The 15,786-nt window shown below is 33.9% G+C and overlaps 2 protein-coding genes across 2 annotated transcripts; both read right to left on the bottom strand.

The window, feature by feature from the left end:
• Window positions 3,135-5,243, bottom strand: LOC109709183 (calmodulin-7). The gene is made up of 2 exons (XM_020231273.1): window positions 5,062-5,243; window positions 3,135-3,758 (listed from the first exon to the last, which is right to left on the bottom strand). Exons 1-2 carry the CDS (start codon window positions 5,135-5,137, stop codon window positions 3,385-3,387), a joined length of 450 nt encoding a protein of 149 aa, XP_020086862.1. The 5' UTR covers window positions 5,138-5,243; the 3' UTR covers window positions 3,135-3,384.
• Window positions 9,991-15,215, bottom strand: LOC109709545 (SNF1-related protein kinase regulatory subunit beta-1-like). The gene is made up of 4 exons (XM_020231828.1): window positions 14,812-15,215; window positions 11,562-11,737; window positions 11,288-11,450; window positions 9,991-10,711 (listed from the first exon to the last, which is right to left on the bottom strand). Exons 1-4 carry the CDS (start codon window positions 15,061-15,063, stop codon window positions 10,379-10,381), a joined length of 924 nt encoding a protein of 307 aa, XP_020087417.1. The 5' UTR covers window positions 15,064-15,215; the 3' UTR covers window positions 9,991-10,378.

Genomic DNA, 15,786 nt, shown 5'->3' with positions numbered 1-15,786 from the left:
AATTTTTTTACTAAATTTTATTTTAAAATAATTCAAAATTTGAATTTAAATTCAAGTTAAAATTTTGAATTTTAATTTTAATTTTAATTTTAATTTTAAAATGTGCGCAAAATTTTAAAATTTGATATTTTAATTTAAAATTTAAAAGTTGAATATTTAAAATTCAAATTTTGAATTTAAGATTTAAAACTTAAGATTTAAAACTTAAAATTTAAAATTAAAATTTTTTATTTTTATTTTAAAATTTGAATTTGTGATTTGAAAATTATAATTTAAATTTTAAAATTTTAAAATTTTGAATTTAAAATTTAAAATTTTAAAGCTTCATATTTTAAATTTTATCTTAATTTTTGAATTTTAATTTTAAAATTTGAGATTAGAAATTTTAAAATTGAAATTTAATATCTAAATCTAAAATTTTAATTTGAAACTTGAGATTTAAAAATTAAAAATTCAAATATAAAATTTAAAATTTGAATCTAAAATAAAAATAAAATTTTAAAATTTGAGTCATCAGAATCAAATTTTAAGAATGAAGTTTTAACTGCTTCTGATTTTAGGCTTTAAAAATTAGACTAAAAATTAGAATTAAATTTCGAAAACGAAATTATCAAACACACTATTGTGTAAAAAATTACTTGATCAAAATTATTTTGCAAAAGTTAGGCCAAACACCACTTACTTGAGTTTGTCGGAGTTGGTCGAAAAATCAATTTTCAAGCAACCAAAATGAAAGGAGGAGAAAGCCACATATTTCTTTTTCCACCAGCTGATTGGAAGATAGGATTGACTCCTTTTAAGTTCTAAATTTATTTTCTAATTTTTGAAATTATTTTGAGTTATCTTTTAAAAAAGGGAAAACTTCAAAAACCCCCCCTATGGTTTCGTGCATTCTCACTTTGCTACCCTGTGGTTTAAAACGTATCAATTTGCCCCCCTGTGGTTTCGTTTTTATCTTTTCGATAAATATAGATGGTTATCTGAAGTTTTTTGTATATAATTTAACGAAATATTAACGAAAAAGCTTCCGAAAAGATAAAAATGAAACCACAGGGGGGTAAATTGATACGTTTTAAACCACAGGGTAGCAAAGTGAGACGCACGAAAACTACAGGGGGTTTTTTGAAGTTTTCCCTTTAAAAATTTTAGAATTTCTAATAAATAAATTTCTAAAATTAGGAATTTGATTTAGATTTTTTTAGGTATATTGGATTAAAAAGATAAATTGAGCTTTATATGTTTCTAAAAATATCAAGTTATTAGTGCTCATTGATTTTCAACCTTAGATTAAGGTATGTGATATTAAAATAATAGTGTCCCCTATAATTAAATGGGTGATTGATTGAATAATATAATCTAACGAATAAAAATGGTCAAAGAAGTAGATCTAACAGTATAATACTTACATGCACCTAAGTGTTGTTCTTTAAAAGTATCATAGCCGAACTCTTAGAAAGATACTTAAAATGCTGAACTTTATTTAAATTAGGATTATATTTTGATTGATCTAAATGTAGCCTACTGTTTATTTATAGAGACAAATTATAATGAAATATAATTATATATATATGATATATAGTATGATCTAGGATACTTTTACAAGTATCATTTCCATGTTGCTATCAGTTTTTAGCATTGGATCTACTTTTTATTACAAATAGCCCTTGGATCAAACACTATTCACCTACACCACCTACACCACTACCACCATATCTCAACCTCACATCTCTCCATCCAAGGCTAAAACACACAAGTATCACTTGGGTGATACTTGTAAAAGTATTCTAGCCTACTCATTATAATTATATATATATATATATATATATATATATATATTCTTGCTGAATGTGCTGGCAAACATCTACCTTTCTCAAAGTTTATTCTTTTCTTTTCTTCATCTCTTCCTTCTCTTTTATTTTTCTCTAATTCTTTGTTTAATTCTTATTCTCTAAATCTTTTAAAGTTATTCTAAATTTTTAAAAAAAAATTTAATTCAATTTTATATAAATCTCGATTCATTACTAACAAGATAGATTAGAATTTTTTCAATTTGTCATGTATCAATTTGGTATCAGAGAAAAATATGTATATCCAAAAATAATCTCAAAATCGTTTCTTGAATTTTTTCCATCGTGAATTATATTCCTCTCATTTCTTCGTTCAAAATTTCTATGAGATTTGATCGGTTCTTTGTCGAGTACAAATTAATCATCGATTTTCTTATAATCTTATTTTTTAAAAAAAAAACTTGTGAAAAAACTAGATCTCATTCTGTGTTGTTAGATCTTATGATGATATTTTATTAGTACAATAAAATAAGTTAGTACGATTCGTGCCCGTAGACACTTGTATCTTTGTTGCAATCACTAGAACACCCGGCAAGAAGTGTACTTTCACCTGTATTAGTTTAGTTCCAAAGAAGCCACTATTCCCGTTCTAACAATGAAAACAAAGGGAGATAACCCAGGTTCAGCATGCATTCTAAGATAAAGAAACCTATTCTAAGATAAAGAAACCTACATTCATTTAGCCGTGCCGAGCCCGGGATCAGCATACATTCTAAGATAAAAGAAACCTACATTCATTTAGCTGTGCCGAGCCCGGGATCAGCAAACATTCTAAGATTAAAAAAACTCTCCCCTACATTCATTTAGCTGCGCCGAGCCGATGTCTTGATACGAGATCTAATGTAAATCTGTTCCAAACTTCCAATCCGAAAAACTGCTTGGTACTTAAACTACTGTGCTTAATGATTCACTTAATCATTTTCTTTAACACTAATGACATATGGCGTGAAGGACCCTGATCTTCATCTCCTTCCTCTCCTTCCTCTTTTACCAAACTTCATACTTAATGAAACACCAAGTCAACATATATTCCTTTCGGGGAAAAAAAAATATAAAAAAAAACATGGCATTTGCAATTTTCTCAAAAATATATAAAAATAAACATGGCATTTTCCCTAGGAAAAAACACAGTATTCATGAGGCAAGCCACACCCATCATCTGTATAAGCAATAAGCAGTAATCAGAAGAGGAATGCAACGTGTATTATATCGACAATCAAAAACTTAAGTCGCTGATCCTATAACAAGGTCTTTGACCTCCAAATCACAGTAACAGTAACCGAAATATCACCACATAAGATCATCACATGTTGGCACTCAAAATAAACTCAAATAACCCAAATAAAAATATCCAAGTGAAGTCCAAATAACTCCAGAAGGAAAACATGATTTAGCACATTATGAGCAAAAAGCATGACAGGGGGTCATTCTTTTTTTCTGTTTGCACAAGTACAGCTAACACAGATAAACTACCAGAAGAAGAATGGAAACAAACAAAGGAACGGGCGATTGTACCGATCAGTCTGTGAAATCTTCCTCATTTAGCCATCATGACCTTGACGAACTCCTCATAGTTGATCTGGCCGTCGCCATCGACGTCAGCCTCACGGATCATCTCGTCGACCTCCTCGTCGGTGAGCTTCTCGCCTAGGTTGGTCATGACATGGCGGAGCTCCGCGGCGGAGATGAAGCCGTTCTGGTCCTTGTCAAAGACCCTGAAGGCCTCCTTGAGCTCCTCTTCGGAGTCCGTGTCCTTCATCTTGCGGGCCATCAGGTTAAGGAACTCAGGGAAGTCGATGGTCCCGTTGCCATCTGCATCCACCTCGTTGATCATGTCCTGCAGCTCCGCCTCGGTTGGGTTCTGGCCCAACGAGCGCATCACTGTCCCCAGCTCCTTAGTTGTGATGCATCCTATTGTGTACAAGAAGCATTAGAAAATCAGACTATTATTCCTTTTAGTCTTCATGTTATCTGTTAAAGGAGGAAACAAAAATATAACACGTAAAGATTATGAGAGATGCAATGCTACCTGTATTCGCATGTACAAGACTGCTTCAAAGTAAACTATAGTTGAGAGGGTTTCTACGCATATTTGCCATCTATGTATTTTCTAGCACCATCAACAAGTCAAAACATTTTAACGGATATCAGCAGAAACTCGTTTTTGTATGCCCATCCTCTGCCAATGTGTATTTATCACTAAATCCTTCAAAGATAATAATGGATTTGCTCCAATTCCCTTCCATAAGCATGATGTACACAAATACTCACACTGCCATGGTTAAATCGCTTACAATACATGAAAACTTACTTTCAAAGCACATACAAAGAAAGGTAAAAATGTATGTACTTCCCGTCAACTGCAGGACATTGTGATTGGCACCCTCAATTTTAGTTTTTTTTTTTTTTTTTTTTCTTGAATCACTTTTCAGCAAAAGAAACAACATCAAACAGAAACTAACTAATGAAGCTCTTAAACTTATTAAAAGCTTCAACTTAACTAACTAGGATTATTCAAAATAGAAGAAAAAAAAATAAAGGGGTGTTTGATCCCAAAAAACTGTTTTTGGGCTACACAATTTTAAAATAGCCTATAATTGAGGGAATCTCAGAACAAGTTACCAACAAAAAAAAAGCATTCTTTTCGTGTATCAAAAAAAATCCCTTTCATGATATTACGTTAATTACATTCAATACTACAATTATATTCCATCAAGTCCTTATCAAGAATTAGGCACACATCAATTTATGCATAACACCATGTTATTAGCGCCAAGCTATCACAATTCCATAAATACATCTTTTGTCACCATAAAATCATAACCGCATTAATTCACCTATTTCACATCAGCACACTACAATCATAGCGTATATTATAGAAATTTAAGTAGCAACTAATTAAACAAGATTGAGACAAATGAACATTATTATAACAAGGTCGACCGGATCCATGCGAGAAACATGTAAAAACAACTCCTAAACATAGCGAGGACAACAAATCCAGCAACAACGACAGCAAAAACAAAGAATCGAAGCATCCATTACCGCATTTCGCAACATACCAGCGATTCAAGCAAATTCGAGGCCGAATCGATCGAATCGCAGCAATAAAATCAGATCAAGAACCGGATCCGAGAACAAGCCCTAGCAAATCCCTACGATCTAATAAGATCTAACTACGGGGAAAGAGATCCACAACGGATCGGAACCCTACCGTCTCCGTCCTTGTCGAACAAGCTGAAGGCCTCCTTGAACTCGGAGATCTGGTCGTCGGTGAGCTGATCCGCCATGGCTCGCGCTCCGCGGAGATCGAGCGAAAGCGAGAACGGAAGAGGCAGAGAACGCCGAGAGAGAGCGAGAGAGAGAGAGAGAGAGAGAGAGGAGTCGAGCGATTTGTGCCCTTGGATTCGGAAATTTACGGGGTCTATTTATAGAGAGGGGTTTTCCGTTTTCACGGCGTTTTTTGACCGTTAAGGGTCTGTTTGCGTTTTTACTAAATTACCCCTCCAGTTCCGTAAATTCTCATCCGTACCCAGTGCATTTCAAATCAATACGGAGGAGGTTGAGTGTAACTAATTCGACACCGACATGTTGAGTCTTTTGTCGAAATTATTATTGCATTGGTGGGCCCACATGCCTTTTCATTTAAAAACAAATTAAGATATGAATATATATATTTTTTGATTTAAGTTGGTTAATGGGGCTTTAATTTTAAATTTTAAATATATCGTTTATTTTTATATATTTAACTAGTATATTTAATAAATTTGTGTAACTATAAATTTATTAAAATAAATAATTTGATTTAATTTTGTATCAAATATATAGTGAAATGATTTAAATCAAATAAATTTAAGTTAAAATAGTCTACAATTTAATTTCTATATATTTTTATCCACCACCTTTATTGGGACCTAACTAATATTATTTGAAGCATATTTGTTTTATCAAAATTAAAGCTTAGGTTAAAATAGATTTTTAGTCGAACTAAAGCTAAGATGAAAATTAGTTCTCCTCTGTAAATTATTTTTATAGTTGCAGAACTAAATTCTAGTTCTGCTGTCTATTTGGCAGAAAGTTAATTGTATAAAAGATAAATTTTTTTATTTTCTGTTTTTTTTCACTAAAAAATATTTAATTCTCACACGTTGATATTATGGAGGACGAAAACAAGTTCCCCAACATTAATATTTTATTATTTTTCATACTCCTTTTCTCTATAATTGACTTTTAGCCCATGATGAACTAAATTTAATTAGGATACTTTGAATAGCTTAAGTTAGGCATTAATTCACTTGCAATGAATCAAACAACATAAGTGAGCATTTATGACTAAAAATTATTTTAATTTTTTTCTGCTTTCTGTAAAATAAACACATCCTTAGCAAAACGGAGCTGAAGTGAAAAATAGAGAGATACTTTTTTATTTTCAATAATTTTAGTATAATTTTAAGGCTATAATATTTTTATGAGTATTCGTACTCATAAATTGTCCTCGATGATAGAATTTTAAAATCGATGATTTATACTGTTAAACATGAGTTTAGAGTATTTGAAAATTCTAGAAATCAAATTTCATAATTTTTTGATATCATTTACCGTATGATCAAAAGATCTTGAAATTAAAAATTTTTAATGGCTGGTATGAAATACTTGCTAGTTTAAAAGTATAGGTGTAAAAGAACCGAAATTGATTGAATTTCTGATAGAAAATATTATTCACTATCCCAATAAAGATCAATAACTTCGATTTTAAATTGAAAGATCCGATCATTTATTTTAGAAAGACGTTCAATTTTGACTGTTTATTTTATACCCACTTGATGAACTTTATTATGATTTCGAAAAATTACAAAATTTATTTTCTAGAAGTTTTAAATACTCAAGTTTATATTTAACATTATGGATCATCAATTCAGAAGGTCCATTATTAAAATAATTAATGAGTAAAAATGGCTCTATACTCATAAGAATATAGTAGTCCTACACTCTCTCTCTCTCTCTCTCTCTATAAAATGGATGGAGTGCAGCATATAACATTTTTCCAAATAAAAGAAAAAAAAATCAAATTCTGGTGGGAACATGAAATGGTAGTTTTAACAGTGGGCCCCACAGAAGAATTTAATGTAGACGTCACACGTGTCCTCTTGTTTTCTGATTGTCGTACCGTACATTGCACGGCCTGTTCTGTATCTAATCCAAATCCGATAATAGAGAATGGCACCAGAAGATCCATCGTTCGATTCAGATCGAACGGCTCCGATTCACACCGAGCTCATGAGAAAAAAAAAAGAAAAAGAAAAACCCCCGTCAGGGGCAGATTCGTCATTTCAACACTATACTCCGTCAGGGGTAATTTCGTAATTTAAGCCAAATGCGTTAAGTGGAAAATCACCACCTCACTTTCCCAAATTGCCCTTCCCTGGTTCGCTTATTTACACACACTCCTCCTCTGCGTGTCCAGAAAAGCTCTAATTAAATCGGCGTTTAATGATTTGTGGTCTGCTGTGAAATTACGGATTTGCCCTCGACGCGGTTTGAACGCGGAGAGCGTCGTTAGTTGACCGTAGGAGGCGGGGTGCCACGTCACGGCCCCGTCATCTTCGCTGCGTTCAGAGGGGCGGGCCCTCCGTTAACTTTCCGTTACCGTCACTCCATCCGCGGGTGTGAGGAATTTGTGCGTTGGTAGCCGTTGGTTGCATCTGGACCGTTGATGTAACAATTCTGCCCTGATGATGGACGGTTTTGATGAAATGTAATTTGGGTAAAACTAAAATTGTTGGGAGACCCTTCAAGTGTACCCTAATTAGAGACCGCGCCTCAAATTTATTTTTTATTTTTTATTTTTTAGTTTTTTATGTTGATGAGTCCGCTTGTGTATTTTAAAAAAATACGATGGTCTCAGTCCTATCAAAGCCGTTTTCGATATTAGGACTTTTGAATTGCTCATCGACTCTGTTAGATTTAATCTAGAATATTGAAAGTATCTAAACAGCAAATTTTATAATTTTTCGATATCATTTACTTAGAAATTTAAATGATTCAAAATCAACGGCTAAAAAAATCAAACAAAAAATAATAATATAGACATTAAAATTTTAGATCAAAAATATTGATCTTGTTTTATACAATATAAAAAAATTTCTTTCAAAATTTTTTATGATTTGAATAATTCGACATAATTAAACTTGCTAACGGCTCATTACGATCATTAAAATGGTTGATTTTACACCCCTTTGACTGCTAGATACATGATATTAAAAAATTTATTTTTTAAGTATTTCAAATACTTTAGATCAAGTTTAATATAATCGATTATCGATTCGAAAGTTCCAGCATCATAAACGAATTAGGTCGCATAGAGCCCATCGTGCTTCTAAAAACAAACAAGCGTAGCTTATTTGACTTTTAATTATTTGAATTTAGATTAGATGTTTTGTTAAAACCTTTATTAACTATTATTCTATATTCTTTTACAAATGTGATTTGGAATGCATGTTGATTTTATAAAGAAAAGAAGAAAAAAAACATAAAATAAAAAAAAAAAGAGAGAAAAAACTAGTTACATCTTGCCAATGTCCACTGCACTTAAATATTTTGTTGTAAATAATAGACAAAGTGGTGGATCAATCATTTTCTCGATTATTATTAGTGTACGGGACTCATTGTTCTAGGTAGCAATGATTTTTTTTTTTGGATTACGCGACCAAAATTGATGGTCCCAAGGACTAAACGACTAAGCTTTAGTTTGGATTACGACTTGGTTAGAAATTAAATAAAAAATTTAATAATTTCTTTCACTTATTAATTATTTTAGTAATATCTTGCTGTAAATATAATAAAAATTTTAAATTAGAACTTCTGCTTAGAAGCTCGAAAGCTTATTTTCTGATCTTGCTACAGTAAAAATTTTGAAATATTTTGCTTATTAGGTTTTAGACGACGCAACTTAAAACTACGATAATGCATGTTCGATACAGAATCATCATCAACGTATAGCCAACGATTAATAAGAAGCATCTAGTTGTTTCTCCAAAACTGTCAAAAGCAATTTGAAATGCGTTTTTTAAAATTCACCCATTTTCAGTACTAAAAATGCAAAAAATGTTGCTGCCATGTTCTAAAATGGTGACAAAACTTGCACCAAAGAAGCATCCAATGTTTAATAATTTTCACCAGCATTTCATAGCATTGATAAGGAAAGCTTTAACGTATTCAAAATTTTTGTGCCTCAAAAAATATCGAAGGAAGTGTGTTTGGCCTACAGTGGCAGGCAAACTGCAGTCCTAAAATGAAAATAAATAATACAATAATAAAGTATTGCAATTTGAACAGTGGTGAAGTATAATATGGTTTTCTTAAGATAAGTTTTTGGGAGAAAAAATATTACCAAACCCAACGAAGTCATAACTCCAATGCTGTAGCCCTGCTGTAAACTGGCATCTGAACTCTCAATTTGGCAATTAAATTTTTAAACTTTATCAAATAATTTAATAGGTCCGATTCAATCGAAGTTACTAATTACGCAACCATTTTAATCACAAGCTGTACATATAATCTGGTAAAACTTCAAAATGCCAAAAAAAGAACTATTTTTTTCTCTCCGATTTTTATAATTAAATATGGAGATTGAAGAACTGGGTTTACTTAACTTCAATTTTGTTTCCTTTTATAAGCTAGAATGGAAAAAATAAATACTTTTATGCTTTGAAGCTTTATAAAATTACATGCAAAATATACGGCCAGAACAACTCTATAATTAGTAACTTTAATTGAAGAGACGAGTCTATTGACCAATTTCATAAAGTTTAAAAGGTCTAATTACCAAAATTTGAAGTTCAAAAAAAAAAAAAAAAAGAAGAAAAAGAGGAGCTTATTAAGTTGAGGGGTCTTCCATACCTTTTTTCCCTTTGCTTTTTTGACAATCTGAAATGAAACTTCCTTCACCTTTGTTTAACAGATACTGATTAATTTGATTGCTATTTACTGATTAAATTTGATTACATTCAATGTAACATGACCATGAAGATGCCCATGAACAGATATGGATAAGTTAAGATCACTTCCGACCACAAAATAAGCAAATTCTCACCTACATATGAAGCAACAACTGCAGATATTTTAAAATGTACCAATCAAATAATGAAAAAATAACAAAGGAAAGGAATCCATACATAACAGCGGCTTCCTGTTATTATTATTATCAATTATCAAGAAATGGCCACAAGAATAAAAAGAAAAAAAAAAAAAGACCACAAATACATAGAGCAAGAGATTGTTTCTGAAGGGTACAAAAAAGAAGGCCATCCTGTTACCAGTTTAATTCAGAGGAATTGGCACATGAAGATTGAGAATAGTTTTACTCCTGATAGAAAAATCGGCAGTAAGAGATGATCGAGCAAAGCGGCTCTTTTCATGTCGATGCAACTTCTTTTCTCACTCGGAGAAAGAATCATAGCTCTCAAGCTGATCTGATTCCTGATCAATGATAAGAATGCAGAGAGCTTGCCTCGCGGCCGACGAGTAAAGAATCACGCTTCCCTGTTGCTATCTCTGTACACAGGCTTGTACACGACAAGAGTGACGTACTTGGAGTGGAACCGGTGGGTCAGGCCAAGGGCCACAAGCGGTTGCGGGCCTGACCCTTTCTCTATGAAGAGGTGGTTTAGAACAACGTGCGGGGGCATCAGGGACGAGACCTCATCAGAGTCTTGCATCCTGAGGATGGTAAGAGGCACCTGGGCCGGAAGGTCTGGCGGCTCCTTTGCGTAGTCTTGATCAGGCGCCAGCCAACTGTAACTCGAATCTGGGGATGGTGGCAACTCGAAACCGGAAACACTTTCTACACTTTCTGGAACATAATCCTGAATTTGAAAAAGAAAATTAAATCGATTGCAAGTGGCATCCAGATGGGAAAAAATGATCGACAACACAAATAAATAGTTTCTATACTTTCTCGATATTTCAACCTAGTCCTTTAACTTTTCACTCAAATGATTTAATCCCTAAATTTTGATCACATACTTGACCTTGTTTTCATGTCCAAAACAAGACGACGTCCGCCATGTGATGTGCTCACAATTGACCCTTTTACTGTTTAATGGCCCAGTTTAGCCCCAAGACAGGACTCTACACTAAGAATATGAGAAGGGCTAAAGTGAGCAGTTCATAGAAAAAAGGGTCCTGTGATAAGGTTAAAATAGCCAGTTAATAACAAACCGTTCAAGTGTGGAGCATCCGGCATAACAGACATTAGAAGTCAGAAATGTGACTGTAAAAATAAAAAATAAAAAATAAAAAATATCAGAAACTAAATCATATAGTAAAAATTTCAACGACCGAGTCGCAATTCTGTGAAAGAACAAGGGCTATCCGTATATGTTTTTACCTGTATTAAACATGATTGCTACAGACAGAAAAACAAAATTAAGAATACATACATGATGGTCAAGAAGATTAAAAGTTTGCCCCATCTCATCAATTTCGGAAGGAAGATCAGGGATGTATCTCCTTTCTCCATCTACAATGAACCTGTAACGGAAGATCCCAGAGGGCAGGGACAACAAAACAGAATGATCCCTGCCTAACTTCTGTAGAGGCCTCCTGAGAAGTCATCAAGATTATCATCACCAAATTACCCTTAATTAAAAGACATTCCAAATATTTACTGTAGAATTGGAGAAATAATCCTGTGTCTTGAATACGCTATTATACCTTGTTGACCAGTTGTCCCATGATCCCTCAACAGAAATATTTTTTCCTCCAAAGGTCCATACTATTAAAGCCGGAAATTCCTTTTCAGGGGGATCATCCAAAGTACCATTCGATTCGTCCAGCATCCATGGTTGGTTCAAAATATCAGCAGCTTTTTCCAAGGGAGGTACAGGAATCTGAAATATCAGTTTACGTGTCAAAATAATTTGGAACAGTCACAGACAAGGTTAAATTGTGCACATGAGTAGTCAGTAGGTTAACTCAAAACTTCAAAACCAACATGATATATTTGGCCAAATTTGACAGTAACAAATAGGAGTATCTGTTGGGCACTAATCGGCAGTTAACAAGTTATCCATTAGATGTCTGAAAGCAAGAGGACTGGCAACAAGCGGTGTAATAACCTACATCAACATGTCATGCGGAATGCTAAAAGGAAGAAAATATAAGGAACCAAGGTTGTGAATTTAAATAAGTGATTAAATGGCATAGGTAGGCAGTTGCTTAAGGAACTTCAGAACTAACTTATGGAAGAAAAGCAACATTTTATTGAGTTATGATGCAGTTAGTTGCGACCTAGTAAAGAAACTAGTTATATAATCAACAAAATAAAATAATGCTTTTTCGCCACATTCTCATCCTTGAGCCACTATTGCCCTCAAAAATTGACATTTTACCAAAATCCAATGATACCCAAATGTTCAGAAACCTGCTAACTGTGATAAGCATGGGAATTAGGAAAGAACAAGAGTAAGAAAGAATGAAACCAATAGTCCATAAAAAAAAGTACACATATCGTCCAATGCATCATTTGCCTATTTGAAAATAATAACAAGTAATATGCACCAAAGTAGGTGGCTGTCCTCTAGGAACTTGAGCTAATTTGGTGCATGAGCCGTTGCCTATGCACCTTGATAAGCATTTGTGAAAATATTACAATATCAAACCCTAAACCTTAGCGGAAGAAGCTATTTAGTACATACGTGGCAAACTTTAAATGTTTTAAAATCCAAGTACAGAGTATTATGTCTACGTTATGAGTAAGTACCTTTCTGCGATCAAGGGCTGCCTAATGCATGAGAATTGAAAGCTCATGCCATTACGGGATTTAGAGAGTGTTCAAGCCACACGGCCATAATTCCTAGATAAATGGATGTTCTTCCTCTAATTTGGAGAATTGCAATCATGTTACAAGAAAGCAACCTTACCATGGTTACTAAACAATCAGACAATAAATCCACACGAGATCACTTGCATCTTCCTATGACTAACTCTCTGGGCCTTATCATTATTCACGAAAGGTGGTGTTTCCAACTCAACGCACCATTTGTTGAGGTTCTATGTCGTTCAAACTAAATGACATTTCGGATTAACATGACATCTAAGGATTAGCACAGTTCTTAAAACAGGTATACAAACCAGTATATTTGATCCCATATTTGGATTTGCGCATCTATATCTATACTTATACATTATCCCCATAGAATTTGCCACTTGGCAGTTCCTCCTTCACCCTTGCCTTCTTCTCCCTTCCTACTTTCTGATGCTTCGTCTTTCCACCCCTTATCTTCGCCCGATGCTTCGTCCGCTCACTTTCCAATTAATGCATTCACATAGTCTATTGTCATCTAAACAAATAAAAAAAAAAGTAAAATAAGTTCTTTTCATTCTCTTTTTCCTCATAATATTTACATTTATTGATATCTCATGGCAAGTCAAAAAAATTTAAAATTTTTACTTTATCAATCTTCTGTTTTTTCTAGTGTTAGCCCATCGCAATGCGCGGGTAACTTCACTAGTATCCATGGCCGCAAATGGATTGGGTGCAGCATAATAAGCACACGAGCAAGTTGCTTACTATACCATATATAAGTAGATTCAATATGTCATGTGTACATTAGCTAGCATTGGCTTTAATCTATTAACTTTGAGATTCAAATATTCACACATTTTCTATTTCTTCACTAGTGATTTTTCAAGGCAAGAACACTTTTTACATAATAAGTCAAAAACTGACATTTTTTTTATAGTGTCACACTGCCCTACAACATATAAGTATTTTTAGTATTTTTCTTCACGATTCATTTGTTATCACAATTTCACAAATATTTGTAATAATACTACATTCAGCACAACTTTCTTGTATCTTAACTAGAATACATATGTATTGACATATGCACGCACCTTCCGCACAGGAGCTAGTACCCTTGACCGGCTCAAAATAACTTTTTAGAAAATTTGAAAATAAAAGGACTTTTTCAAAATGAAACCACACCCAATATTCATAATCTAGTGCCTTAAAAGAAAATGCTAAAGATATAATTTTTTGACAAAAAAGGGGGAGAAGATAAACAATATTCAAGCTACCTCTCAAATTAACTATACGAAAATAGAAAGATATGGGGATTCTAAATCATAGTAGTTGATCATATTAGTTTTTCACATGTTTGGCGGAAATACTGTGGTATAACATGGTGAATTACTAGTTATTCCCTTAAAGAAAACAAGGGTCCAAAGTTTCTTTTTTTTTTTTTTTTGTCCCGTAATAAGAAGGACAACATACCTTGAGCACCTAAGAGGTTTCCTATGTACATATATGTGAAATAAATTGCTTATTGCAATTTGAAACTCGCTTCAAATTCAAGATGCAAATATTTCTCACATTTTCAAAGTTAGCAACATGTTTCTTAAAACAAATTTCTTGTCGACTACATCCGAAATATGACCTTACTATACAACCGAATTGGCTTTGGAAATGGTGCATTTAGGGCTTATCTTGTCGTAATTTTTTAACTAATCAACAAGAGAAAACAAAAGTAGAGTGGCCACGGACCATGCAACATGACAAGCAGCTAACATGGATTCAAGTCAAAATACAACAAGTACAATCCTAATTGTGCGTACAACATCTACATCCATTAGTGGAAGTATAAATAGCAAAATCCCCAGTTCCACTTGCATTCTACTATACTTCCACCTCTCAGAAACCTACCAAAACTACCCCAAAAAAGAAAGCTCGAACCCAACTCCAGATCAATGCAAAACCCTAATCTCTCTCACCATAAAACCTATCAAACCAGATTAAGCCAATTCTCTCTCGATCCTGACCAAAACTGATACATCAATTATACGAACTCAGCAATGCGATTCCTATATCACCACTCCCAGATATCAAGACAAATCACAAAAAAAATATCAGAAAAAATCCGGAAGAAAAAAAAAGGAATTAAGGATTCAGAATCGCGATCACCTGTGGAGCGAACATGAGGGGAGAACGCGAGCGCCCGGGGCTCTCCGGCGGGGAGATCTCGGACGATCCCGGCGAGGGGGGACGGCGCAGGGGGTCGGGGAGGCGCGGGTCGGCGCGCGACGATCCCATCACCCCGGGGTCGTCTCCATCGTCGTCGTCGCCGTCGTAGTATCCTCCTCCTCCGCCGCCGCCGCCGCCGCCGCCGCCACCTCCGTTCTCCTCCGCCTCCTCCCTCCCACTCGCGTTCCCCATCTCCCCCCACCCCCCTTCCCCAAAAAACCCTAATCCTCTCGAAGCTTCTAGATCCGATCGGGCGGAGACGAGAGAGAATTTGCTGAGATCGCCACTGACTCGCTTATTAGCTCCGGACAAAGAGAGAGAGAGAGAGAGAGAGAGAGAGAGAGGGGGAGGGGATGGGGAGGGTGGTTGTAGAAATGCCCTCGGATTTCTCATTATTTACGGGGAGTGCCACTGCTAGGGAAAGGACAAAAGGTTATGCGTATGATGACGTGGCAACACATGCTTGCTCGACACTGGTCGCCAAGTGTGTGGAGACCGCTCGACTGAATATTTTAACAAAATAATTCTTTAAAATTTTATAATTTATAAAATAGAAAAAATTTTCTCAATACACTTCTAAAATTATCTAATTTCATAAATATCCATATAAAAATTGAAATATCATGTATACCCTCCTAAATTTAAAAAACTTTCAAAAATAACCCTACCATTAAGTGCCCATCCAAATTGAAGTTAATAATACTTAAATTCCAACTTTACCCCTCTTATATTTAATGGTCAATTACTTACTTTATTTCATAAATACCCCTGTTATATTTGAAATTTAACTAAACTCTATCTAGACTAAAGATTTAGTAAAATTTGATTGATTTAGTTTAGAAAAATTATTCATTTCAATTAGAAATAAATATTTCTATTTCAAATAAATTGTAGTTAAATTAAATTTTATTTTGC

Source organism: Ananas comosus, linkage group 4, assembly GCF_001540865.1.
Source record: "Ananas comosus cultivar F153 linkage group 4, ASM154086v1, whole genome shotgun sequence".
Lineage (NCBI taxonomy): Eukaryota > Viridiplantae > Streptophyta > Magnoliopsida > Poales > Bromeliaceae > Ananas > Ananas comosus.
This window is presented reverse-complemented; position numbering and strand designations above follow the sequence as displayed.

Excerpts from the sequence above, each read along its gene's own strand:
- LOC109709183 (XM_020231273.1), bottom strand. The coding sequence starts at position 5,137 with ATGGCGGATCAGCTCACCGACGACCAGATCTCCGAGTTCAAGGAGGCC. Across the intron at positions 3,759-5,061 it reads GTTCGACAAGGACGGAGACG|GATGCATCACAACTAAGGAG; the intron begins GTAGGGTTCCGA and ends TGTACACAATAG.
- LOC109709545 (XM_020231828.1), bottom strand. The coding sequence starts at position 15,063 with ATGGGGAACGCGAGTGGGAGGGAGGAGGCGGAGGAGAACGGAGGTGGC. Across the intron at positions 11,738-14,811 it reads CCCTCATGTTCGCTCCACAG|ATTCCTGTACCTCCCTTGGA; the intron begins GTGATCGCGATT and ends CTGATATTTCAG. Across the intron at positions 10,712-11,287 it reads TTAATCTTCTTGACCATCAT|GATTATGTTCCAGAAAGTGT; the intron begins GTATGTATTCTT and ends TTTCAAATTCAG.